We start from the raw sequence: 22,997 nt of genomic DNA on the forward strand, positions 1-22,997 counted from the left end.
TATGCAAGCGTAAGGGACTCTCCTTATTGCAGTACAGTACGAGATGATAGTTCCTAAGCTAGTGTTTCGTTAGCTTGTACTCCGTAGAGGCAAAATATATAACGCACTGAGCAGCATAGAATTGGTATACCTAAGCGCTACTCAATACTCGATCAGCCGGCCACCCACTTGTATAGCATGCAAATAATGGTGCCTTCTAATAACAAATACACGGTCTGCCAAGATGGATATCATATAATCTGCCATACATATAGATGCTACTACCGCCCCTTCTGATCAATCCCGCTTTCCCTACGAAGCATGTCCACTAGGTGATCTTCTCATAATTTTAGAGAGAGAACTTGCAAAACGATTAAAACAAAAACTTTCATTATGAGTCATGTGCTGCCTTATTAACTATGCCTTCCGAACCAACGCGTTCCAGTACACCCATATGCCTCATGGTATTTGCCATATATACGGGTGACTGGGTTTTCCCGTCCTATGCAGGCTCTGCCTGCGAACCTGACCCTTCACCCAAGGTTTTGCGCCTTCCGATGGGAAGCATGGAAGATTTGACGTCTGGCTTTGGTTTTTTCTGTGGACTGCGGAAGCATGGGATATGACTAGTTATGCTTGGGCTGGACAACAGTCTCCGTTGCCGCTTTAGTAGTCTCCTTCGTAGATTGAGGTGTAGGCTGAGTTCGCTGCGTTGATTGCTGAGCCGCAGTTGGTCGCTGTAGGAACCACCTGCTGTCTCCTCGGGGAGTACTGGCATGGTATTGTACGAACAGGTCAAACGGAGCTGTTGTTCTCTGGGAAAATTCATGTAGCTTGCTTTTATGAAGGATGAGGTTTTGGCCATCATGATAAGCTTGAATGATTCGGCCCTCTCGGTTCATGAACGAGAGAAGCATGATCTATAGCGACAACAAAGTAAACAATTAGTATATTTGTCCATTTATATCTTGGTTTATAGCCAATCAATAATCCATACCAGAATGATAGAGTGCTTCTCAAATGATGGGTGCCTCATCAGGGTTATCATCATGGCAAGAATCGCGAAGCAAGAAATTATCATTCCCTTCGGTATCGTTGTGGCTCATGAGGACAATGAAATGGGGAAATTTGATTTCGTCCTTTGCCACCAGGGATGCGATTGGTGACCATGTCGGATTCTCTTGACAAGCGATGACCTCTTCGAAATCCTTGTCCACTGGCCAGTGTTTGCTATCCTCCACAATGTCCTTCACTTTGGTGTTTGTCTCTAGGGCGCCCAGCATGTTCTGCAAGCTTGTAGATCTTTTCACAAGTCTCTCAGCCTCATCCCAGGGCCAATCCTTGGTCAGTTCCTCCGTAGCGTCAGGGAAGGAATACTGGTCCAAGGGGTCTGGTAGTAGATGTTGAGCAAGGTGAATCGCTCCAGACCTATCTTGGAGGTGGATTCAAAATGGGTAAAATCATTGATGCTCTTCATTTTATATCGTCCAACACTCTCCAGGACCTGCTCGGCAGTCATTGGGATGTCAGGTTGCATGGCGCGCATTTTGAAGATACCTTTAAAGCATGCTAAGAATGGAGTGCAAAAAATGAAAAGCAGTCAATTAGGATGAGGTATGAAAGTCATAATCTGAGGATACTCTACGTTAACCACAGGATACACCATCCGTATGTAGGGAGGCTGGGAGGATTATTGTGAATAATGACTCCAAATTTAAACACAGTGCCATCATTTTTATTGGATTCTACAAGGTATAGCTTCTATGCCTTTTAGTTACTGGGAATAAAACCATTGAATGGTATGTACGCCTTTGCGCTGGTTGTTGAGGAAACTCTCGTTGCAGTATGGGATGTAGGGCTTCTGACGGGCAGCAGCACAGAGCGCGGGAACCTGCAGAGTACGATTGCTGACAGAGAAATTACACATGAAATGGATGTGGGCATCTGTGTGAGTAACGAAGTACTCGCCTCTTCTTCATTATGTCTAGCGTTTTTCGTTTCTTGGTTCAGTTGGTACATCTGTGTTGTGCAGATCAGAAGCGATAGACAGTGCGGCCTAATGGACGAGATAAAAATTTACAGGAACAGCAAAGCTTCATTCGAAGGACTCTGTTCAATAAGCGACTAATTCTAGAACTAGGGCGGGTGGCTATCATACGTTGGGCGCCAAAGCAACACCAGTTGGACTCTTGAATACCAAGAAAAACTATCGTAGAACAGTGTACCTCCCATGTGTCGAGAGCCTAAGCCCCTCTCCAAGCGCCAGTTCCAATATTATCCCGTTCGAGAAGATCATCACCGCTGGCCCTGGTCACGTTGATCTGCAGCCGCAAGGCGCAACCGTCGTTCGCATCTCCTTGGCCAACTGGTACACCGCGCCGAACCCCAACCGTCACCCAGTAGCTCCCTTCACGTACCCGCAGCCTCAGTATGTCTCGTATCGTTCTTGGCTCGATTACGCGTGTGATATGACGGCTGCGACGCGGGGTGTGCGGTTGCCGTTCGTGGGCTCGAGGATTCGGCGATGGTAGAGGGAACGAAGACGCGGGAGGAGTTTCTACTATACATTCAGTAGTTCTACCGTATTTCCTTACTCTGAACTCCTCGAATGGCTGAAGAATTGGGGCATTGGGGCACGACATTACCATTCGCGTATATTAAACGGGCTTTATATATAGGCACCTGAGGGATACTATTAACATCCCGAGAAAGTTAGGCTGGATCTAAGATATGTTGAGGGCTGAGGGCTCGAAGGACCGTAGCTATTCGGGCTCTTGAAGTCATTTTTAATTTAATTTCTTTATTATTCTTTACGCAGATAGATATTTAAGGAGGATGAGATGGCAACGAGAGAATATTCTATAAAAGTGTCTACGCCTGGAAGGAAATGCATCTACTGTACGACTCGGACTCGCCATATCCCAACTTTACCGGCATTCTAATCCTCACCACCAAAAGAAACCCTCGACTTAACAACCGGCCTAGGCTGCACATTTCTCGCTGCTTCCTCAGCAAATCTATTCCCAATCACCATACACTCCTCTTCCACTTTCTCCGATCCGAGACCAGAAGCACACTGAACGATGCCCTCCTTCACCAACCTCTTCAGTACAATCAACAACCAAACCCGACACGTAACTCCCTCGATTCATTCAAACCCGCATCCCTCTCCCTCATAATCTCCTCCAAAACTCCTCCCTTTCCCTCAGGAGCATCCGCAATCCGAATCAACACACACAGAAACGCATCCTGAAAGATCGCGCTCGCCAGCTCATGAGAAGCAATCCAGCCACCAACTTCACTAGACCCAGGATTCGTGACTTCGTACTTTGTACCGCCGCCGTGGTGCGTTTCGGGAGTGTGGTGGTAGAATGCCCAGTGGAAGTTGTTTGGGGTGGGGGTCGGAGCGGATGTAGAGGGCGATGTAGAGGGTGTGCGGGGGGAGTGTGGATTGGGCGTGTTCTTGGGCTTTTTTTGTTTTTTTTTTTTTTTTTTTTTTTTTTTTTTTTCAATGTTTGCGGACATTTTGGGAGTTTAAGATGGAGATTTTAGAAAGGTAGGAAGTGTTTATGTGTGGAAGAGAAGAGAACAAAGCCGACGTTAAAACAAATAATCCAAATAAATCTCACGTGCACTATACTATGCATAAAATAAAACACACATCACAAGAAACCCCCCTTAATCCTCGTCCTCACAAAATCCCTGGTCCTAACCCTCAACTCAAACATCGCATCAATCTCCCCCACACTCCGTCCCTTCATCTCCGGAACCCAAAACCACGTCCCAGCAACAGCAATCACACAAAAACCCGCATACACGAACCCGGTCATCGCGCGCAGATTTCCAGAGTCCGGGTTGTAGATGTACGGTAGGATCAGGTTGAAGATGATGTTGGCGAGGTTGTGGAAGAGGATGCCCAGGCCTTGGGTTTTGGCGCGCAGACGGAGAGAGGATGTTTCGCCGGCTATGGCGTAGGAGGCGGGCCAGGCGCCGAGGCTGCATATTATTATTATTATCATTAGGGTTACGGCAGTGTACCTGGGTTCGTTAGCATCTTGATGTTCGGGTAGCGGAATAAGGGGAGGGGCGTACCAGATTGTGACGACGCTGTTCCAACAACCAGCAATACCCATACTCAGCCATAAGACGGTGGTAACGCCCAGTGATGACACCGTCAACGGCCTCCTCCCAATCCGACTGGCCATCCAAACCCCAATACCATTCGAAAGTAAACCCAGCCCAATCCCCAATATCAAAAACACAAGACTATACTGATCCGACATCCCCACAACCTGCAAATAATAACTCGCATTCGACAACAACGGCAACCCAAAAAGCACCGGAATCACCATCGAAAAAACCACAATCAACGTCCGCCTAGCATTCGCCCCCCGGAAACAATCCCGATACGTAACTTCCTGCGCCCACGCCCTATCCAACCCAATCGACTGCTGCAACTGCTCAACCACCTCCTCGACATCAACCTTAGAACCGTGTAACCGTCGCTCCGAGCGTAACGCCGCAGCACTCCTATCCCTCCGCACAAGATACGCCGGCGACTCAGGAACAAGCAACGCCATAGCAAACGGCACCGCAGAAAACGGCCATTGCGACGCCAGCGACACAAGATATGACTTATCTGACGAATCCCGACTAGACACATAGATCGCAATCGCACCAACAAGCTGGCCCAACTGCGTGAACGTGGGGAACAGCGCCATCGTCGGCCCGCGCAGACTCGTCGGCACGGTCTCCGAAATATACGTCTGCGTGACCGCGGTGACAACACCGATTGCGAAACCTTGCACAATCTTCCCGAACAAGAACACTCCGCGCCGCGTGTTAATGTCCTCGGGGACATTTGAGACGTACAGAATCGCGATCGCAGCGGCTGATATCAAACTGCCCCATGCTAGTGGCCAGCGACGGCCCGATCGGTCCTGCCAGGGTCCTGCTGCTGCTGCGCCGATAATCGAGCCTATGAAACCCAGCGCGCTCCATAGCGACATCCATACTGATGGGATAATGTGGCGGTCTTCAAAGAGTTCGCCGAAGTCCTGCTGGAAGCGCGGGATGGCGGTTACGGTGCCGACGATGACGGTGTCATAGCCGGATAGCAGAAATGAGGAACTCAGACCGATGCAGTAGAAGATGATTTTTGGGTAGAGCGAGATTGAGTCGCAAAGGGTTTCCTCGGCGATGTTTGGTTCGATTTCGTTGGATTCGATATGGCTTCGTTTTTTGTCTTTGGGGGGTGATGGTTCCATTGTGGTGACGGGAAATATGAATCATGGGAATACAAGTGAAAAAAAAAAAAATTAAAAAATTAAAAAAAAAATATATATATAAAAAAAAAATAAAAATTTTTTTGAAGAGGAGAGAGATTATATGAAGCTTGCAGATCTGCGGGGAAAACCTGCTAAGAAAATGTGGTTGCTGTCATGCGATGATTTGCCGAATATCAACCACGCCGGATACAGTGCCGTCTGCGGGTGTCAGATGTCAGGCAGGATATTCAGTAACATATGCATTTGTTGTACTGCAGAAATAGAAACTATACATGCGCCCATCCCCATGGCTTCAATACATGCATTTCATTTATCAAACAGAATTCTCCCGGCTCAGTGTTCTCCCCGTACCCGTCACTCTCTTCCCACCGGCGGACCCGACTACGCACTCTCCACTCCTTAAACGCATCGGTAGTCGTCCACCGTAGCACCCGATTTGCCCACAGCCCCATGAAGATCTGCCACGGCGAGAGCCACTCATTGACAGGATGCACGGCGTCATAAGCGGAGCCGTTGTAGCCCACACGGACCCGTGGATTGAGAAAGGTCTCGCGGTGCAGCGCCAGGGGATTGTCGGCGTGGATAAGACAGCACTCGGAGCCTTCGAGATGCGATTGGGCCAAGGAATCGGAGATCCCCCGGAAGCGGAGATGCTCATAAAAGGGGAGGGCTGGCATGGCCACTGATCGTCCGTTAATTCTCCGCCGAGAAAAAGTGCACAGAAAGGCGTGAAAAGATGTTCAAAACATACCCATTCCATTCCAGCAACTGGAGACCGGTACCGGAGCGAGGACCTTCATTGCCCGCCGGGACGTTGAGGACCGGAAATACGGCCAAGAATGCGTGACATGGCTGTTGCCGTGCGAGTCACGAAGAGCAAAGGTGTCGTAATATGACGGCGGGCTTGAGAAATCCAACGAACAAGCCGCTGCATAGTCACCTCCATTGGTGTCGAGTAATTCCAGCACATCCCCGGGCTAATATCGACAGCCTTAGCCTGGCAATAACAAACAAAGAGCGAGAGTACAAACGTACCGTGAATACGACATCATTCAAGAACAAAACCGAGTCGAATACCACCCCATCCCGAGCCAACTCCTCCAATGGCTGCAGACTCTGATTCCGCAAACGGGCAAGATACGGAATCCGTCGCAACTCCCTTTCTCCCTCGTCGTTATCAATCCAACCCTCGCCCTTTTCCGTATCCGGCACCTGTATGTCATCCTCATGCGTCACATCCGACAACACGACCTTCCTTGGCACGCCCAGATCCTCCAGATCTGCATCCAACTCCCTTATCGCGTGCTTGGTATTATCATAACTCCCACTCTCGTAGATGCTCAAAAACACCCGGTCGGGGCCCAACGCCCTCACCAAGTTCAGAATCGCATTATTCCAATGGCTCCGCAGGACCTCCTCGTCGTTCCAGTGGATGCTGGCGATGAATATACGTGCCGAGAGGGGAATAGCATGGTCTTGGGATCGGTCTTGGTATTGGGTGGTGCTGTCGATCCGGGCAAAATGGTTGGACAGGGAATATGTTTCAATCACGCTCCATACGAGGAAGAGAGGGATCAGCACGTGGAGAAGGCGTGGCAGCCGGAATCGTCGAGTTCTCCGGGGCCGGGGTTTGTATAGAGTGTCGACAACCATGTCTGGACATTATGGATATCAACAGTTTTCGTAGGATTGAGGTCGCAGCATTGGTAGGCAGACCTCCTTGGTTGGAGCTAGTACTGGATGAAGGCAGGCTGGTATGTAAAAAGGGGGTCTAATTCCCCTTAAATGGTGTGAGTTCCACATTTCCAAGTAGGGAAATGAGTAAAGCTGTATAGGTAGTACAATGCGCCAGGATTCAATCGCAATGTCTGCGAGAATGAGTGAACGGTTGACTGCAGATGCGATGGATGTACGGAGGACTTGGTAGAACGCGCGTGGTCACATAGCACAACACCACTCATAACTGCTCCCAGACAAAATCAAACTAAATCCCATAGCGTTAAATTAAACCCAGCTAGACATGTAGGGTAGAGACAATCTGTATAGCTTCATCCCTACCCAATCCGGTATATCCGACACGCGACCTACTCTGCTGCCAACCTTTCAATTGATCCGACACATTGTGGAGAGCCCTCCGCAAAAAAAGATCACCAATAACAAAAGCAAAAACAATTCATCACGCCGTTGATTGCGATACATAACTATGGTTCTTTATCTCTGATCGTCTTCCGAGGCTATCTCGGCTTCGTGGGGAAATCCACATCCGAAACGCGACCTCATCCCAAAACACCATCTAATGTAGCACCGGCGCTGAAATGGCGGCGAATACATTACAATGCGATATCTGTCTCGCACAATTTAGTCGTCCGGATCATCTCCGGCGACATTCCGCGTCACGTATGGATTGCACCTCACGCTTTGAATTTTTTTAGGTTAACGCCACGCAGATGAGGATCAAAGACCGTACGAATGCAATGGTTGTAAACGTTCATTTAAACGGAGGTATGTACTGCCGACGCATCGTCGACGGGGATAGATGGCTAACATCGCCACAGCGACGCTCTCAAACGACACGAAAGAACCTGCAGAGCACTTTTCACCAGCCCCGACGATATCACCAAAGATGACAATAGACCATGGAAACGAATCTGCCATGCTACTGAGCCAGACAGAAATGAGCATCCCGATGGCTTGACGCCGCAGTCTCCGGACATAGGCGGGTTGATCAACCAACCCATCAGAACACCAGAGAACGAATTTCTCGTGAGCATGTCATCGGGGCTTGATTTCACGGCGCTAGACTGGTTATATCCACCATCTCTCGAACCAGATATTACTCTTGCGGAACGACTGGAGTATCTGGCTTATTTCACCTCGGCACGAGGCATGGCGACGTTCCTTGATCGGGAGACGCTGCGACGGAAACAAGATATGATTTCTGGATACTACGACACAATAACAAGCACGATTAACGAGGACAAATATGATCAAGATGATGACCTCCTCCCTAAATCCACGGAGATCATCAATTGCTTGAAATCCACAGTGACAACCGACTCATCCACGATCGTCGCAGCATCCATCCCATCCTGGACATTAGACACACACCGTGCAGCCACAGAATTCTTCTCCCCTTCTAATATCCATCGCTTACTAACTTTCTTCTGGGCGTTATGGTACCCAACCTGTCCTTTCGTACATCGCCCATTCTTCAACCCCGCCAATGCCTCGCCAGCACTACTAGCCGTCGTGGTTATCATCGGAGCATGTATATCGCCAGACGAAGAGGATGGAAAACGAGCGAGGAAATGGATGGATCCAGTGGAGGTCATCACGTTTCGACAGGAGTGGTTTACTGATGCAGAGCAAGCACCTAAACCCGGTGATGGGAAGTGGAAGAAGAGGTTGGAGTGTATTCAAACGGCGTATTTGGTGTGTTCGTTACAGAAGCGTGAGGGCTCAGCTGAGGCGCAGGGGAGGGTGAGACGGTATAGACATGCGATGATGGTTTCGGTATGCCAACAGCCAACACCACCTACTTTACCCTACAAACCTGTACTAATTATGCAGCTCGCAAGAGAAATCGGACTATCAACAGCAACGCATCCCCGAACCCTCCCAGCACACGCATCCGACGAATGGTGGAGACAGTTCGCAGCTGAAGAGGAGATGGTCAGAACCCTGACATACGTCTTCCTCTTCGACGCCGCCCTAACAATCTTCCACAATTCTCCCCCGCGCATGGTCGTCTCCGAACTACGAATGGACATGGCTTGTCCGGAAACCTGTTTTCAGGCTGAATCTGCCGAGGAGTGCTTATCCGAACTTGGTAAATGGTCGGGTAGCGTTTTCTGGCGCGAGAGATTATCAGTGGCTTCTGTGGTGCGGAGGATGTGTCAACCTCGGCCCCAGGCTCAAGCATCAGAAGAACAAGGGCTAGTCCTGGGCTTCTCGCAAATTGGAACGTTAAACCTCTTCACCACTGTCCAATGTAAGCCTCCCCCCTCTTCCACCCCATAAACTCGGTTATTAACGATACGCAGGCCTCCACTCCCTAACCTTCCACCTCCAAAACTCCCTCATAACGCTCCCCTCCCCCCTAACTCCACTCCAAACCGGCCTTGAAAACTGGCGCCGCACATGGAACAAGCGAATACCAGAAGATTCGCATATCCCGCATCGTCCAGATACGTTGTGGAAACAGATTGGGTTTGCTAGGTATGCGCCGGAGTTTTGGCAGTTGGCGCGGATTTTGGTTATGAGGCTGGCTTGTTCTTCTGGGGATTTTGCTGATGGGGATGGGGAAGGTGGGTTGGGTGGGTTGGGAATGGCTGTACTTGGGGAGAGGGAGGAGGGAAGGGCGGGGGAGAGGTATGATCATACGGATATGGAGGATATTAATGGGTTGATTGAGGAGTATAGGAGGATGAGTTTGGGGGGTTGTATGTGACTTTCATTTGAATGGTGTATGCTTTTTTTATTGTTTGAGGGTACTGCGACGCTTCGTCCTAACGTTGAAATCCACCGGTTTCACGAACCAGAAGTTCTCCGTCTCCCATTCTCGTTCTGGATTGACGAGCTCGAAATCAAAGTCCCTCACCAAACGAGGGATCAACTTCGACATCTCGAGGATGGAAATATGTTTCCCCAGACATGTTCGTGATCCAAGGCCGAACTGTCTCGTTAGCATCTATCCATCTTTCCTTTTGAACGGGACAAGCACTCACCGGCATATACATGTCATTCATAACCTTCAATCTTTCTGGCCAGTTTTCTGCCTCAATCCACCTCTCAGGCCTAAACGCCCTCGCATCCGGAAAGATATCCTCATTATAATGCGCAACCCAAGTGTTAATCCCAACGACCGTTCCAGCGGGAAAAAACCGTCCACTAATCTCCGCGCCGCCAGCAGGGACTTCTCTCCACAACGGCAGACCAGTTGCACTGTGCATCCGGAGGGCTTCTTTCATGACTGCTTGGAAGTACGGCATTTCCTGGCTTTCCTTGAACGTGACTTTCTCGCTGCACCGTCCCTGCTCGGTGAACGAGTCGATTTCCTTCCGCAATTTATGCAAGACACCCGGACTCCGAAGACAATGGTACAATATCGCACTGAGACTAATCGCAGTTGTATCCGATCCCGCGATGACATTCGACTGACCCATCATGAACAAGTGGTAATCACTAACTTTCTCTGGATCCTTATCCCTCGCCAGAACCATTTTCTCCAGAAAGTCCTGCGTCTTCGTCTGCATTCCGGGCGCAGCTTCAGGGTCTGATTTCACCTCGTTATGCCGCGCGATCTTCCCCTGTACATATTGCATGATGTACGCCCGTCCGCCAGCTCCAGACCAGCTGAATTTACTTAGTGGACCGAAGAGCCGCGGATGCCATTGTGGGTATATCCCGACGAGGGTGCTGTACATCATCAGTTTCTGGAGAGCGGTCATGGCGCCTTCGATGTCTTTGCCCTCATTTAGGAAGCCTGTCTTTGTCAACAACCTGTACCAAGGGAAGAGGGGCAAAGGAGGGGGGGGGGGGGGATACCAAATCGTCCACCAAACGTAATACTCGAAATAACATCAAACGCATAGCACTGGAACCAATGGCCCATATTCAACTCCTGCATTCTATCCGCATATTCCTCAAGTCGCTGCGAGAATATATCCGCGCAGTCATCTACAAACGCCTCGTAATTTATCAACGAACTCATCGAGTATAAACTCGAAAACCGCTTCCTTGTTTCAGCTGCCATCGTTAACCACAAACTCAACCAAATCTTTACTGAAGAGGGAAGCTTACAATGCCTCTTGACATCCCTATCCGGAAACAAAGTCCACCTCTCCGGACTCGGATGCTTCCATCCCTCATACCAGACTGATTTGGTGAACTTGCTGCCCGTCCCGTAGATTGTCTTTACGGCCGCTGGATCGGCGATGCTGTAATGGTCTGGTGAAATACGCACGATGAGGCCGTATTTCTGGTGTAAATTGATGTTGTCGGTTTCGAAGTGGGCGGAGCGCACGCGGTTGAAGTACCATAGTTTTGTGAGGCGAGCCCAGAATGGGCCGGGGAGGGTGAGGAGGGGGGAGGCTAGGGATTTATAGAGGGTGTGGAGGAGGTAGAGGAGGGGTGGGATTAGGAATATGAGGGGGTACATTGTGTGAATTTAATTGAATGGGATGGGAATGGCTGTTGGATGGTCTGGGGAATTGACGGGTGAGCTGGGCTTATATACCCGTTACGCTCCCTCGATACTATGCCTATGGACAGGTGTGGAGGTATAGATCTCCGCCTCCACCTCCTCCCCCACCTCCACACTTTATTTGCCGCTGTTGTACTCTGTACAGAGCAATTGCTCTGGCATGATGTGGGGAATTGCCTTTGGAGAGATATTTCGAAGAGGTTCATTGAAGCATTTCAACGGAAAGTGAACCTAGATACATAGCTCATTACTGGCATAGAGCTGAGAATAACACTAATACATCGAATGAAGAGCCCGGCAACACAACATAACCCATAGCTACAGCAGCCCTCACATCAAAATAAGTTATCACTTCTTATCCCCCCAAAGCCCAACAATCCCCATCGCAAGCGCAGCCCCCGAAACAACCCCTCTCACCAAATGCGCAACTCTCTCCTCCTCCATCTCCTCCTGCACCCTCTCCCCATTCACACCCCCCTCCTCCGTCTCCACAACAACAATATCCTCTTCCTTCTTCCCCTGCACGCCCTTTCCAAGCAGATCCGCAGAGTAACTCTCCTGCCAAATACCCACCACCCAGTTCTTGATCCCGGACTGCCTGTTGAACCAGTAGTCGATGCCGTACGAGCCCAGGGCCGAGGTCACGCACATCCACACGAGGTAGGGGTGTTTGCGGTGGCGCGGGGAGACGAGGTAGGCGAGGAGGAGGGTGGTGTTGGCGATGTTGGTGAGGCGGAAGGAGTGTTTGCGGGAGAGACGTTTGGCTTCGGTGAGGGAGCGCGCGGCGGAGGTGGATGTGGGGAGGAGTTTTAGGGAGGGGAGGGTTACGGTTGTGGTTGTGTAGGAGAGGCCCTGTTTTATTGGCATTAGTACGGATGAATGAATACGGGTTGGGATGGGGACTTACGGTCAACAGGCCCAGGGAGACCGTTCCCACGAACTTGGAGACGGTGATGGGGCACAGCATGATGGTGGACTGGCTTGCCACGCCAAAGCTCTTTGAGTACAGGTATGGAGGTTGATGGAGTGTAGAGAGACTGTAGGAAGGGAAAGAAAAATATGAGGGATAGCCGGAAGTGACGTCGGAATTAGTTGATTACCCGACCAATGGCAGACGCCCGATTCCAAGCAAACAATTGGGCTCCGGGCTATATTGGGTAGCAAATATGATCGTTCTAGATCTACATACACACCAGCCAAGCTCAATTTCAAGATGTTTGGGGTAACTATGATCGTGGGATTTTGATGCCTGATTCACAAGGCTTATATGCATGCATAACTAGCTAATGTGATTACTGGTCCTTGCATAAATTGCGGATGCATGTACAGCGGTGTACCGACAGCCGCGGCTTTTCCCCTTTGGGCAGTGGAGAAGGCATCACCAGGGGACTCCAGACAGATAACTTCATGTTCCCTTCCTCTATCCATTCTCTATAGTATAATCCTCTACCTTTTACCACAAAATGTCCTCCAAACTAGACTATATCAGCGACACCTGGAAGGACGGTCTCTTCGGTACCCCATCCCATCCCCATCCCCAGATACCCGTGCATAACTAACTGGTACCAGCAAACAAGGTCGTCTTCTGCACCGGCGGCGCAGGAACAATCTGCAGCGCACAGGTGCGCGCTCTCGTCCACCTAGGCGCTAACGCATGCATCATTGGGCGGAACGTGGAAAAGACGGAGCGCGTTGCTAAGGACATTGCCACTGTTCGTCCCGGTGCGAAGGTCATTGGCGTTGGGGCTGTGGATGTGCGGAAGCTTGAGAGCTTGAATGATGCTGTTGCGCGGTGTGTCGAGGAGTTTGGGGGGATTGATTTCGTTATGTATGTCACGTTGCATTGGGGTGGTTTGGTTCATGCTGATATTTGTCTAGTGCCGGCGCGGCAGGCAATTTCCTTGCCTCGATTAACCAGCTTTCGGCCAATGCTTTCAAGTCTGTGATTGACATTGACGTCCTGGGATCTTACAACACCCTCAAAGCTACCCTGCCTTATCTGGTGGAGTCGGCCAAGAAGCACAGGGTCGACCCGAACACTCGTATGTCACCAGCCCCCAGTTAATAACCATACTAACAAAGCAAGTCAAACCCTCTCCCACCGGAACCGGCGGACGAATCATCTTCATCAGCGCGACGATCCACTACAGAACAATGCCCTTCCAGGCGCACGTTTCCGTGGCCAAGGCAGGAATCGATGCTTTGTCGCACAGCGTTGCGGTTGAATTTGGTCCGTTGGGTATTACTTCTAATATCATTGCCCCGGGACCTATTGCGGCGACTGAGGGAATGGACCGTCTCCTCCCCTCAGACGCTAAAAATGTGTACATCAAGACCCAGCCTCTTGGTAGAATCGGGTCTGTTCGCGATATCGCGGATGCGACTGTGTATGTCTTTGCAGATACTGGGAGCTACGTTAGTGGACAGGTGTTAGTTGGTATGTTTCCGTCTCGTGCTCAAACAACGAAATGTGAGAAAGAAAAGAACTAACAATATACAGTCGACGGCGCGGCCTGGCGTATGTCTGCTGGCGGTGGCTCGTTTGGAAAGCTCGAGTACCCCGACTTCCTGCTATCGGGGGATGCGGTTCCGAATGTGAAGGGGTCGAAGGAGTCGAAGTTGTAAGGGTCTTAGATGTGTGTTGATAGTTCAGGGGCGTCTTTGTTTTGATATTTGCTTTAATCTGGTTATTTGTTTTGCATAAATTAAATAATAGATATAATTCCTTGGATTGCTTTGTTTTGTTGTATATATATAGTTGAGTATGAGATGTCATCTTTCAAACGCCATTGTAAATGATTGCTCGCAACATAGCATCCCATCTGACAACCGGCGTTCTTTGAACTTGAACAATTCATTGTATAATACATGCATCCTTTGTTATCTTTATCTACCTCACGCATCAAAGGAATCACGGAATCTTCCATAGGATACTCAAGACAACAGGGCTTTCCATACTAGCCAAACAAAAAAGTCCTTTGACATGGACAAAGTATTGAGTATATCGTTTTGTCATCTAACCACTGGCTGGTTATGTTCAAAGAAATCCCACGGAAACTCTTATAGGGAACTCGAGAAATTATCATGCAACATGGCTACCGTCGTCTCTGGCATTGGAATAAATAGGCATAGATGTCCTCGATACATCTCTTTTGTTTTTCTGCTCTTTCTACGGTTCTTTCAACCAACTTGGTTACTGTTAATACCCATACTCATACTCACAACTATACTTACTGAAAAAAAAAAAATCCCTATGCATTTCACAATGTCCGTGTTCGAAGACGACTGGACTGACACTGCTGCAGAGGCAGCGGACGTGGCTGGCTCTATGGATGACGAGCTACAATTCGCCATGTCGGACGATGAATCCCCCAATAACCTCGCGGCAAGCATGCACAGCATCGACATCGACGACATCAAGGATCCCCAAAGCAAAATTAATCACCTCCTCAATAAGCTCGCAAAAGCAAACTCGCAAATTAAAAAGAAGAATGAAGCCCTGGTACTCCTCGAAGCGGCCAGGGACGAATCAACCAAAGAAACCAAGCGCCTGAACGGAGAGATCGATAGGTTGACTGAGGAGCTGGAGGTGGAGCAGGAGAATGCGTGCTCGAACGAGGAGAACATTGCGAGTAGTGTGCGCAGCAATAATTCATTTATGGGGTCGCTGGACCGTCTTAAGCAAGAGCTTGATGAGGAAAGGGTGCAAAGTGAAAGGAAGGGACAAACGATTGCGAGGCTCGGTGTGCAGCTGAAAGAAGCCGAGGAGGGATTTACGAAGGATGCGGAGGGGATGAATGGGAAGATTGGTGATTTGGAACAGAAATTGAAATTGGAGCAGGAAAAGACCAAGGAGCTCAGAGATGAAAATAAGGATCTTCGGACTAAAAAGTCGGATCTGGAGAAAGAGGTTCACGCTGCAGGATTGCAACGTGAGAACGACATGGAGAATTTGAAGCAATTGCGCACACAGCTCAAGTCGCGCAACAACGAGCTGAAGGACAGCCGCAAGCATGAGGAGGAGCTGGAGGAAGCAATGCGCGCAACGATCGATGAGTTTGATCAGCGCCAGGCGCAGGCTAGCCATTCGATAGATGACTACAAGAGGAAATTGGAGGCGTGCCAGAACGACTTGAAGCAAATGGCTAGTCAGTTTCAGAGTTTGAAGAATGATCGACAGAAGCAGCTGCCCGACTCGCTTCACGCGTCTGCAAATGTTCAACAGTCAGCCGCCCAGGGTTCGCCAATCAGTTCTCACTTTGATGGCGACAATAATAGCAGGGCTTCCAGCAGAAATTATGGTCTATTCCAATCTATGACGCTGGAAGATGAACTTGGGGATGGATTGGCGAGCGAATCAGACGAATACGAGCATGTCGAGCACCAGGAAGATTCCGACCCTGAGGTGGATGTTCGCTCAGACGATAGTGGTGATAATGCTTCTTTGTTGAACCAGAGTATCTCCACTGCATCAGACTTGCCGCTTGAATTGCATGAGTCGAACTTGTCGACGGATTCCCTTGTTCATGATCGCCGACGGATTATGACCAGCGATGGAAACATGTCCAATTCGGAAGATGCGCAGACGGGCACTTCAAACGACGAAAGCGCACTACTCGCAGACAGCACAAGCAGGCACGAGGAAACTCCGGTCGATCATCCGAGACAGCCCTTCGGGATCCCATCGACTTCGAGACGATTTTGGGCAGACGAAGACACAGCCCCGTATGCGCCACGATTTGATCATAGCGTATATCAGAAGCGAGAAACGTTTGAGCGAGGGACTCAGACGGAAGATATCGCTCGAAGCCCCGACCCGGGTTTCAATGAAGAGGATCGAGAGCGGCTTATCAGCACCCTGCACCCTCTGCTTTACCTGCTTTACATGCTGACGATACTATTGGGTGGTATGATAAACAGACTAATACGCCTCGAGGTAACCCTGAGAAAGCAGTTCAATCTTCCGACCGACGTTGAATACATCAAGACAAGTCCGAGGGATCAGATCCATGGGGCCATGGCGACATCTCCGAGCCAGCAGGATGATACGGCGCAGCACCGGTCGGAAGAAACCATGACCACATCCGTCCGGGAAGCCGAGGGGTATCTTAAGCGCCTAGTGCGATATGTACTCCTGTGGAGCTACATTCTCGGAGTTTTGATGGTAAGGCTGGTGTATGTGTGGTGGAGCGATGACGAGTGGCAGTGGACAGCAGCTAACAAGACCCCACGCTGTATTCCTATTGAGCTGCTTAGAGGCCACAGAAATGAGCATGACTGGGTACAGGTATGGAACTTTCAAGTGGTGAAAATTTTGAATGACCGCGTGGCAGGCTAGTCTTATGGGTGAGTGTCCGGATGCATTTTTAGAGCTGGCGGCTAAGCCACCTGATAGATTATGATCATGATGAATATATTGGGTATGGAATATTGAATATAGAATGGATTGGGTATTTTCATTCTTCATTCTTCTTCTTCTTCTTCTTCTTCTTTCCATTATTGTGTTGTTGTACTCTGTATAACATTTATCTCACAGTATCGAAACACTGGCGGAACAAGTTTCAGCCGGATCACCTGACATACATGCCTGAGGATCTAACTAAGCCCCAAACAGACTAGCGCCACGCAGGCCGTTGCGTCACCCACTCCGCCGCGACGCGCCACAGCCAATAATAGACTAGTGGCATTCGTCAACCACTCCTCTTCTCTCTTCTATCTTCGGAACTGCCTCCATCCCAACCATCTCATCTGCCACTCTCTTTCTTTTTTCTTATCTCACCCTACGTCCATCTTTTAAATTTCTTACTCTCCTATTCTTCTATTCTTCTTCTTCCTTTCTCCCTTGCTTCATCTGCTTACTGTCGACCATGTTCCTTCGTTCTTTCTTATTAGGGGCTACCGCCCTGGCTGTGCCTTCAAGCGCCGTGCTTGTCGTCCCGGAGACTCAGGGAATCGCTCCTGAGGATGGCATTTCGGCTCTGAGCCCTCTGGAGGTGCAATCTACACAGCAGCAACTGATTGAACTCTCTTGCACCGAATGTCCGTTCCGCGAAGTCGACGAGGACGGCCAAGTCAGCTGGTCTGACGGTTTCAAGACGTCTCTCGTAAGTTGCACTGACAACTAGTCTTTATGCAGAAGGCATGCTGACATGCAGATCATAGTCCATGAATTTCTCGGTCGATGATGGATTGCTCCTGGCCAACGGTCACCAGGTCTTCCCGCCACCACCACCTGTCACTATCAACGCCGTTCAGCGTCGCGAATCCGATGGCGAAGAATCCGACCCGATCCCTTTGGGCTACGCCCTCGAGGTGATGCCTTTGCCTATCCCTCCTGAGGAGGAGGTCGAATTGTTGGAGATCCGTTTCACCGTCCTTGACCTCGACAGCCACCCCGTTCCCCTTGATACCGTTGCGATTTCCCTGATCCACGACCGTGAGGGCAACATCTACATGGCCAAGGCCGAGGTGGAAGAGACCGCGCCCAACCGTGTGTCCTGGAAGCAGTGCCGCGGAAAGCCCAGCTGCTTGAGACAGCTTCTGTTCAACCGTATGCGCGACTTGTTTGCTGCCGCCAAGACCCGTATGCTGGGAATGAAGTCTAGACTGGGTGGACCCAAGGGCTGCCACGGTCGTCCTCCGTTCCCTCGTCCCATGCACCATGGCCCTCACCACCACCACGGTGACGGTGCCTGGGCTGAAGGTGGCCCCTCGCACGCCGGTGACCACCTCCCTCCGCCGCCCCCGCCGCACATGCACCACTTCCACCACGGTGGCTTGCACCACACTATGTCTCGTATCTTCCGTTTCATTGTTGTTCCCGCCGTCCTCGGTGTTCTGGCTGGTCTTCTCGCGAGTGCCCTTGGTATGCTGTTTGGCCAGGTCGTTATCTTCTTCTGGCTGCGTTACCGTCGCTCGGGCGACAAGCAAACCACTGCCAACTTGGAGCGAGGAACCGCGTCTGAGAAGCAGGGCTTGATGGAGGAGTCTGACGAGATTCCCCCTGCTTACGTTGACGAGGGAGTCATCGTTTCGGATGAAAAGCAATGAATAACAGTCGCCAAGGCAGATTAACATTATGTTTATATGTATAAACACGGGCTGTGCTGTGCGATAGTCCTTGAACATCACTTTCATGACCTTTTTTCTTTTTCTTCTCTCGGTGCTTTTGGTATTGGATTCTGGGCTTTGTTGGGTGTTTTGTCTTTTATTCTTGGATTCTCTTCGATTACTTCAACAAACTTTATTGGCCTGTGATTAGGTTGAATAGATACGTTAAATCAATATCCATATTCTCCTTAATGGACGCGATATGAACCTAGATATCTGAATATCATGTACTATGTAGAGCAGTCAATGTGGACAGATCACGTGCAGCTAGGAACGTGAACTCCACGCATTCCCCTCCATCGGCATCGCTCTCGACATCAGCCCCAAGGCGCATCGCAGCCCCCAGTTTGCTTGTTAGGTTGCTGCGTGTGCCTCTACGATGACTACCTATTGTTTCTCTTCTCACATATGGGCATTCCTGCTTACGGGTTCAAGTGCCGTCTAAGCTTCTAGTTCGAGACACCTCCGCCGAACCTCCATTCCTCTCCCTCTATTCGTCCGACCAGACCGACACCAGAGGCTGTTGACAGCCTCCCGTTATCTGCCTGTCTTTGCCCCCCCTATAGTCTCTTTTCTTTTGTCCAACCAACGTCATGATGCAGTGGTCGTCATTCGTTACCAAGGCCCAATCCCTGATTGATCCGGCCAACTTCAGCCTTCCCGCTCTCACCTCGACGGATCGCAACCCATCCAAGGCCTCTCTCTTCCGTCAGCAATTCCGTCTTCCAGACTCCCAGAATCCAATGCAGGAGATTACGGCCGAACTAATCCTTCCGATCCCTCATGGCACCGCAAACCGAGACCGTTCGCGCGACTTCGACCGGGCCGGAAACCGCTACGTCGGCCGCCTCCATATCAGCGAGCGATTCCTCTGCTTTTCCACACAGCCCACGAGCTTTGCGCCCTCTGCTGCCCTCAATGCTTCGACTAACTGGGCCGGACAAACACATGGTACGGGACCGTTTGGGAATGGGTTTACTCTGCCGCTATGCTGTGTTCGTCGGGTCGAGCGACTGAACAGTCTCAGCCACGTCTTCTCTCTTGCCCTGACCACGTGGAACGGTGCACTGGGCAAGACGCAAGAACCGAACTTCGTTCCGCAGCGATTCACCATCGAGCTGGTAGGAAGCAGGCAGGCCTGTGAACGATTCTGCGATGGTTTGAAAAGGGGACTGCGGGAGTGTATGAAGGATATTGAGAGTCTGCGGGTGGTAGTAAACGACTGCTACTCGGAATACCTGCTGTCTGGTGCCAAGTCCAAGGCGCAGGATGAAAGTAACCCTGCCGATGTGCGTCAAACGCCTGATGCTGGGTTAGGGATGATTTTCCGCTATCCCGGCGATGCTCGCAAGCTCCGGGACCGAAGTAAGATGAGGCTGTGGGGTGAATATTTTAGAGGTACGATTTCCCCCGCTTTGTATGATGGTGTTTATTAAGGCGTTGTGCCCTAGAAAATGGCCGGAATGTGACTCTTGTTCGACAACCAACCTTTCACAAGTTGGTCAGAGTTGGTCTTCCTAATCGGTTGCGAGGAGAGATCTGGGAGTTGACCTCCGGTTCTGTCTATCTTCGGATGAGGTCACCGAAACTATACCAGGAGACTCTTGCCAAGTTTTCGGGACAAGAGTCACTGGCGATCGATGAAATCGAGAAGGATTTGAATCGAAGTTTACCCGAGTACCCTGGCTTTCAGAGCGAGGAAGGTATTGGACGCCTCCGGAGAGTCCTTACAGCCTACAGTTGGACCAATGCGGAGATTGGGTATTGCCAAGCTATGAATATTGTCGTGGCCGCCCTACTAATGTGAGTGCCTTGGCCATGGTAGCTTGGACTGTTGCTGATTTGTCTAGTTATATGTCCGAAGCGCAAGCTTTTTTCCTCCTGTCTGTTCTTTGTGATCGCCTGGTACCGGGCTACTATTCCACAACTATGTACGGCACGTTGCTTGACCAGAAGGTGTTTGAATCCCTGGTCGAGAAGACGATGCCAATTCTGTGGGATCATCTTGGGAAGTCGGACGTCCAGCTCTCTGTCGTTTCCTTGCCCTGGTTCCTTTCCCTCTATATCAACTCTATGCCTCTCGTCTTTGCTTTCCGTGTGCTGGATGTGTTCTTCCTCGAGGGTCCTAAAGTGCTATTCCAGATCGGATTGGCCATCCTTCGGATCAATGGTGAAGAGCTTTTGGACGTCCAGGATGATGGCTCTTTCATCTCAGTTCTGAAATCTTACTTCTCCCGTCTGGACGAATCAGCCCACCCACGATCTGAGAACCCCAAGCTCAGAGCCATCACCCGCTTCCAGGAGCTGATGGTGGTTGCTTTCAAGGAGTTTTCTGGTATTACACACAGCACAGTTACGGAGCTACGCGAAAAACACAAGAATGCCGTTCTCGAAAACATCGAAAGCTTCGCCAAGCGCACTTCTATCCGAAACCTAGGACCTGAGAGCAAGCGTCTCAGTATGGACGACTTGGGTGTTATCTATGATCGATTCTACGAGGTGCTCTACAACCATCAACAAAGACAAAGAGTCAATGACGAAGAGAACAAGCGCCAAGAAAAGAAGAAGATTGAGCGGACTTCGGTTCTTGGACCTCCTGTCGACAGAGAAGTCGGACGAGTTGGCCTTGGACCAAGTCCAACACATATGGACTATGCCGCCTTCCAAGACTTCCTTGCCGCCACATGCAGATGGGCAGTTTCTGACTCTTCTGGTCCGTCCGGGAAGGGCTCAACGGCTGAGCCGAATTACATGGGTTTCAGGGGCTTCAACCGATCTTCGTCTTCTCTGAACAAGCCCGAACCAGCGGACCACGAGTTCATGCAGCGTCTATACCGTAAATGGGCAACTGACCCATCGGAAGGCTTGAGCTTGCAGAACGTGGTCAACGGACTGGCTCGCCTCAAGGGTCCCCGTGATATCATGAACAACATCAATTACTTCTTCAACCTCTACGACGACACTGGAAATGGTACCGTTGATCGGGAGGGTATCCTTAGAGTCTCGGAGACCTTGCTTTTCCTGTCGCGGAGAGGCTTTGAAGGCACGGTTGCGCCTAGTCAGCCCCTGGAAGAATTGAATGGAGGTCATGATGGGGAACAAATCGATAATGACAAGTTATCTACTGAGGAACGGTTCTTGGGTAGTGTCAGCGCTTTCATTCGTCGCTGCTTCGAATATGCCGACCCTAGTCATCCTGAGAACTCAAAGGCAGCTGCTGAAAAGGGAACAGACGAGAAGGCAGATGAAGCAGTCGATAAACTGGGTTCATTCAGCATCGGCGAAGACGAAGAAGACCTAATCGAAGTTGACGAAAAGCCCAACCGCGACTCAGCAACAGGCACCCCAGACCCCGAAAAAGACGAGCAAGAAGCTCACAACCGCGCGGCCTCGGAATCCGCAAACCTTGCCCTCGACCCCAACAACCCCCTGCACATCACTCTCCCCACCTTCCGCATGGTCATCCTCGCCGACGAACTCCTCGAGCAATTTTTCGACTCTTTCTTCCCCACCTCCTTCCACCTCTTTGACCACCCCTCCCACCCGGCCTCCATCGCCTCCTCCTCCCTCTCCTCAAACCTAACCACCTTCTCCAACCTCAACATCCCCAAGCCCCAATTCTCCGCTTCCAACAACGTCTCCGTCGCCGGCGCTTCAGGCGGCATCGTCCCACCAGGCAAGGGTCTCCGCGGTGTCCTGGACAACATCGTCTCTGACGGCATCCGCATGGCCGCAGAAGTCAAGAAACGCATGGACGAAGCACAGCGCGATCTCGAGCGCAGCGCCGTCCATCGCGAAGACGAGGACGACGAGGAAGACGAGGAAGATGAACATCACCCTCACCGTGGAGAAACTACTCCCTCGCCTGCTATCGTGGGCGGGATTTCTAGCTGGGGCGCTGGGGCGTACGGCGCAGATCCGGAACGACGGAGTGTACGTGAGGCGGATCGGGATTTGTTGGAGGGGGCAGAGGTTGTTAGTGTTAGGGGGAGGGATGAGGCGAGTTTGTTGGATAGTGATGATAAGCCGGAGGGGCAGGAGATCAAGGCAGAGAGTCATGCACAAGGTAGTATTGGTGGAAGTCCTCAGGGTGAACGTGATGTGTCGCCTTCTGCTGAGCATGGGACTGTTGTTAGTAAGGTTGTTGAGTTTGAGTCGTGATGGCCACCCGTTTCTCTCTTTTCCTCTCTTATTGCTCCCACTCACTCACACATACCACACTCTCTCTATTTCTATATCTCTCACCTTCCTTTTTCTTCTTTTTTCAGTGTTGTTAATACCAACGCTATCGTTGACTTCGTTGTTGTCTTATCTAGCCATTCTGTCGTTTAGATTTCTTTTCCTTTTTCTTCGTGTCTCTTTACTGCGTTGTACTCTGGTCAGAACAGAAATCCATGTATCATTTTCCATCATTT

The 22,997-nt window shown here is 50.4% G+C and overlaps 11 protein-coding genes across 11 annotated transcripts; 5 read left to right on the forward strand and 6 right to left on the reverse strand.

Moving 5' to 3' along the window:
- Window positions 1–995: 995 nt before the first annotated feature.
- On the reverse strand, window positions 996–1,525 carry ASPGLDRAFT_24447 (uncharacterized protein; the record flags this gene model as incomplete). Its single annotated transcript, XM_022543388.1, has 2 exons — window positions 996–1,369; window positions 1,408–1,525. The coding sequence occupies 2 exons, from the start codon at window positions 1,523–1,525 to the stop codon at window positions 996–998; spliced, it is 492 nt and encodes a 163-aa protein (XP_022402101.1).
- Window positions 1,526–2,739: 1,214 nt separating this feature from the next.
- Window positions 2,740–3,639, reverse strand: ASPGLDRAFT_1346976 (uncharacterized protein). The gene has a single exon (XM_022541318.1). It carries the CDS (start codon window positions 3,502–3,504, stop codon window positions 3,094–3,096), a length of 411 nt encoding a protein of 136 aa, XP_022402102.1. The 5' UTR covers window positions 3,505–3,639; the 3' UTR covers window positions 2,740–3,093.
- On the reverse strand, window positions 3,550–5,273 carry ASPGLDRAFT_45371 (uncharacterized protein). The gene is made up of 2 exons (XM_022546226.1): window positions 4,072–5,273; window positions 3,550–4,017 (listed from the first exon to the last, which is right to left on the reverse strand). Exons 1-2 carry the CDS (start codon window positions 5,244–5,246, stop codon window positions 3,642–3,644), a joined length of 1,551 nt encoding a protein of 516 aa, XP_022402103.1. The 5' UTR covers window positions 5,247–5,273; the 3' UTR covers window positions 3,550–3,641.
- Window positions 5,274–5,492: 219 nt separating this feature from the next.
- Window positions 5,493–7,150, reverse strand: ASPGLDRAFT_45372 (glycosyltransferase family 69 protein). The gene is made up of 3 exons (XM_022546227.1): window positions 6,303–7,150; window positions 6,019–6,244; window positions 5,493–5,949 (listed from the first exon to the last, which is right to left on the reverse strand). The coding sequence occupies exons 1-3, from the start codon at window positions 6,918–6,920 to the stop codon at window positions 5,534–5,536; spliced, it is 1,260 nt and encodes a 419-aa protein (XP_022402104.1). The 5' UTR covers window positions 6,921–7,150; the 3' UTR covers window positions 5,493–5,533.
- Window positions 7,151–7,505: 355 nt separating this feature from the next.
- Window positions 7,506–9,717, forward strand: ASPGLDRAFT_168509 (transcription factor domain-containing protein; the record flags this gene model as incomplete). Its single annotated transcript, XM_022542673.1, has 6 exons — window positions 7,506–7,664; window positions 7,715–7,769; window positions 7,823–8,780; window positions 8,838–9,258; window positions 9,311–9,587; window positions 9,639–9,717. Exons 1-6 carry the CDS (start codon window positions 7,583–7,585, stop codon window positions 9,715–9,717), a joined length of 1,872 nt encoding a protein of 623 aa, XP_022402105.1. The 5' UTR covers window positions 7,506–7,582.
- On the reverse strand, window positions 9,635–11,427 carry ASPGLDRAFT_146648 (cytochrome P450; the record flags this gene model as incomplete). The annotated part of the gene is made up of 4 exons (XM_022541891.1): window positions 9,635–9,942; window positions 9,995–10,752; window positions 10,815–11,015; window positions 11,070–11,427. The coding sequence occupies 4 exons, from the start codon at window positions 11,425–11,427 to the stop codon at window positions 9,745–9,747; spliced, it is 1,515 nt and encodes a 504-aa protein (XP_022402106.1). The 3' UTR covers window positions 9,635–9,744.
- A 337-nt stretch (window positions 11,428–11,764) lies between these two features.
- ASPGLDRAFT_45375 (uncharacterized protein) lies at window positions 11,765–12,658 on the reverse strand. Its single transcript, XM_022546228.1, has 2 exons — window positions 12,380–12,658; window positions 11,765–12,324 (listed from the first exon to the last, which is right to left on the reverse strand). Exons 1-2 carry the CDS (start codon window positions 12,437–12,439, stop codon window positions 11,821–11,823), a joined length of 564 nt encoding a protein of 187 aa, XP_022402107.1. The 5' UTR covers window positions 12,440–12,658; the 3' UTR covers window positions 11,765–11,820.
- Window positions 12,659–12,857: 199 nt separating this feature from the next.
- ASPGLDRAFT_146653 (SDR family oxidoreductase) lies at window positions 12,858–14,260 on the forward strand. Its single transcript, XM_022541892.1, has 5 exons — window positions 12,858–12,987; window positions 13,042–13,300; window positions 13,351–13,514; window positions 13,559–13,909; window positions 13,973–14,260. The coding sequence occupies exons 1-5, from the start codon at window positions 12,936–12,938 to the stop codon at window positions 14,095–14,097; spliced, it is 951 nt and encodes a 316-aa protein (XP_022402108.1). The 5' UTR covers window positions 12,858–12,935; the 3' UTR covers window positions 14,098–14,260.
- An 83-nt stretch (window positions 14,261–14,343) lies between these two features.
- On the forward strand, window positions 14,344–16,962 carry ASPGLDRAFT_45378 (uncharacterized protein). Its single transcript, XM_022546229.1, has one exon. It carries the CDS (start codon window positions 14,738–14,740, stop codon window positions 16,808–16,810), a length of 2,073 nt encoding a protein of 690 aa, XP_022402109.1. The 5' UTR covers window positions 14,344–14,737; the 3' UTR covers window positions 16,811–16,962.
- A 377-nt stretch (window positions 16,963–17,339) lies between these two features.
- Window positions 17,340–18,522, forward strand: ASPGLDRAFT_24455 (uncharacterized protein; the record flags this gene model as incomplete). Its single annotated transcript, XM_022543389.1, has 2 exons — window positions 17,340–17,576; window positions 17,635–18,522. The coding sequence occupies 2 exons, from the start codon at window positions 17,340–17,342 to the stop codon at window positions 18,520–18,522; spliced, it is 1,125 nt and encodes a 374-aa protein (XP_022402110.1).
- Window positions 18,523–19,175: 653 nt separating this feature from the next.
- ASPGLDRAFT_123872 (GTPase-activating protein) lies at window positions 19,176–22,743 on the forward strand (the record flags this gene model as incomplete). The annotated part of the gene is made up of 3 exons (XM_022540436.1): window positions 19,176–19,980; window positions 20,034–20,385; window positions 20,433–22,743. 3 exons carry the CDS (start codon window positions 19,176–19,178, stop codon window positions 22,741–22,743), a joined length of 3,468 nt encoding a protein of 1,155 aa, XP_022402111.1.
- Window positions 22,744–22,997: the final 254 nt, after the last annotated feature.

The sequence above is a fragment of the Aspergillus glaucus genome, assembly GCF_001890805.1.
Source record: "Aspergillus glaucus CBS 516.65 unplaced genomic scaffold ASPGLscaffold_7, whole genome shotgun sequence".
NCBI classification, from domain to species: domain Eukaryota; kingdom Fungi; phylum Ascomycota; class Eurotiomycetes; order Eurotiales; family Aspergillaceae; genus Aspergillus; species Aspergillus glaucus.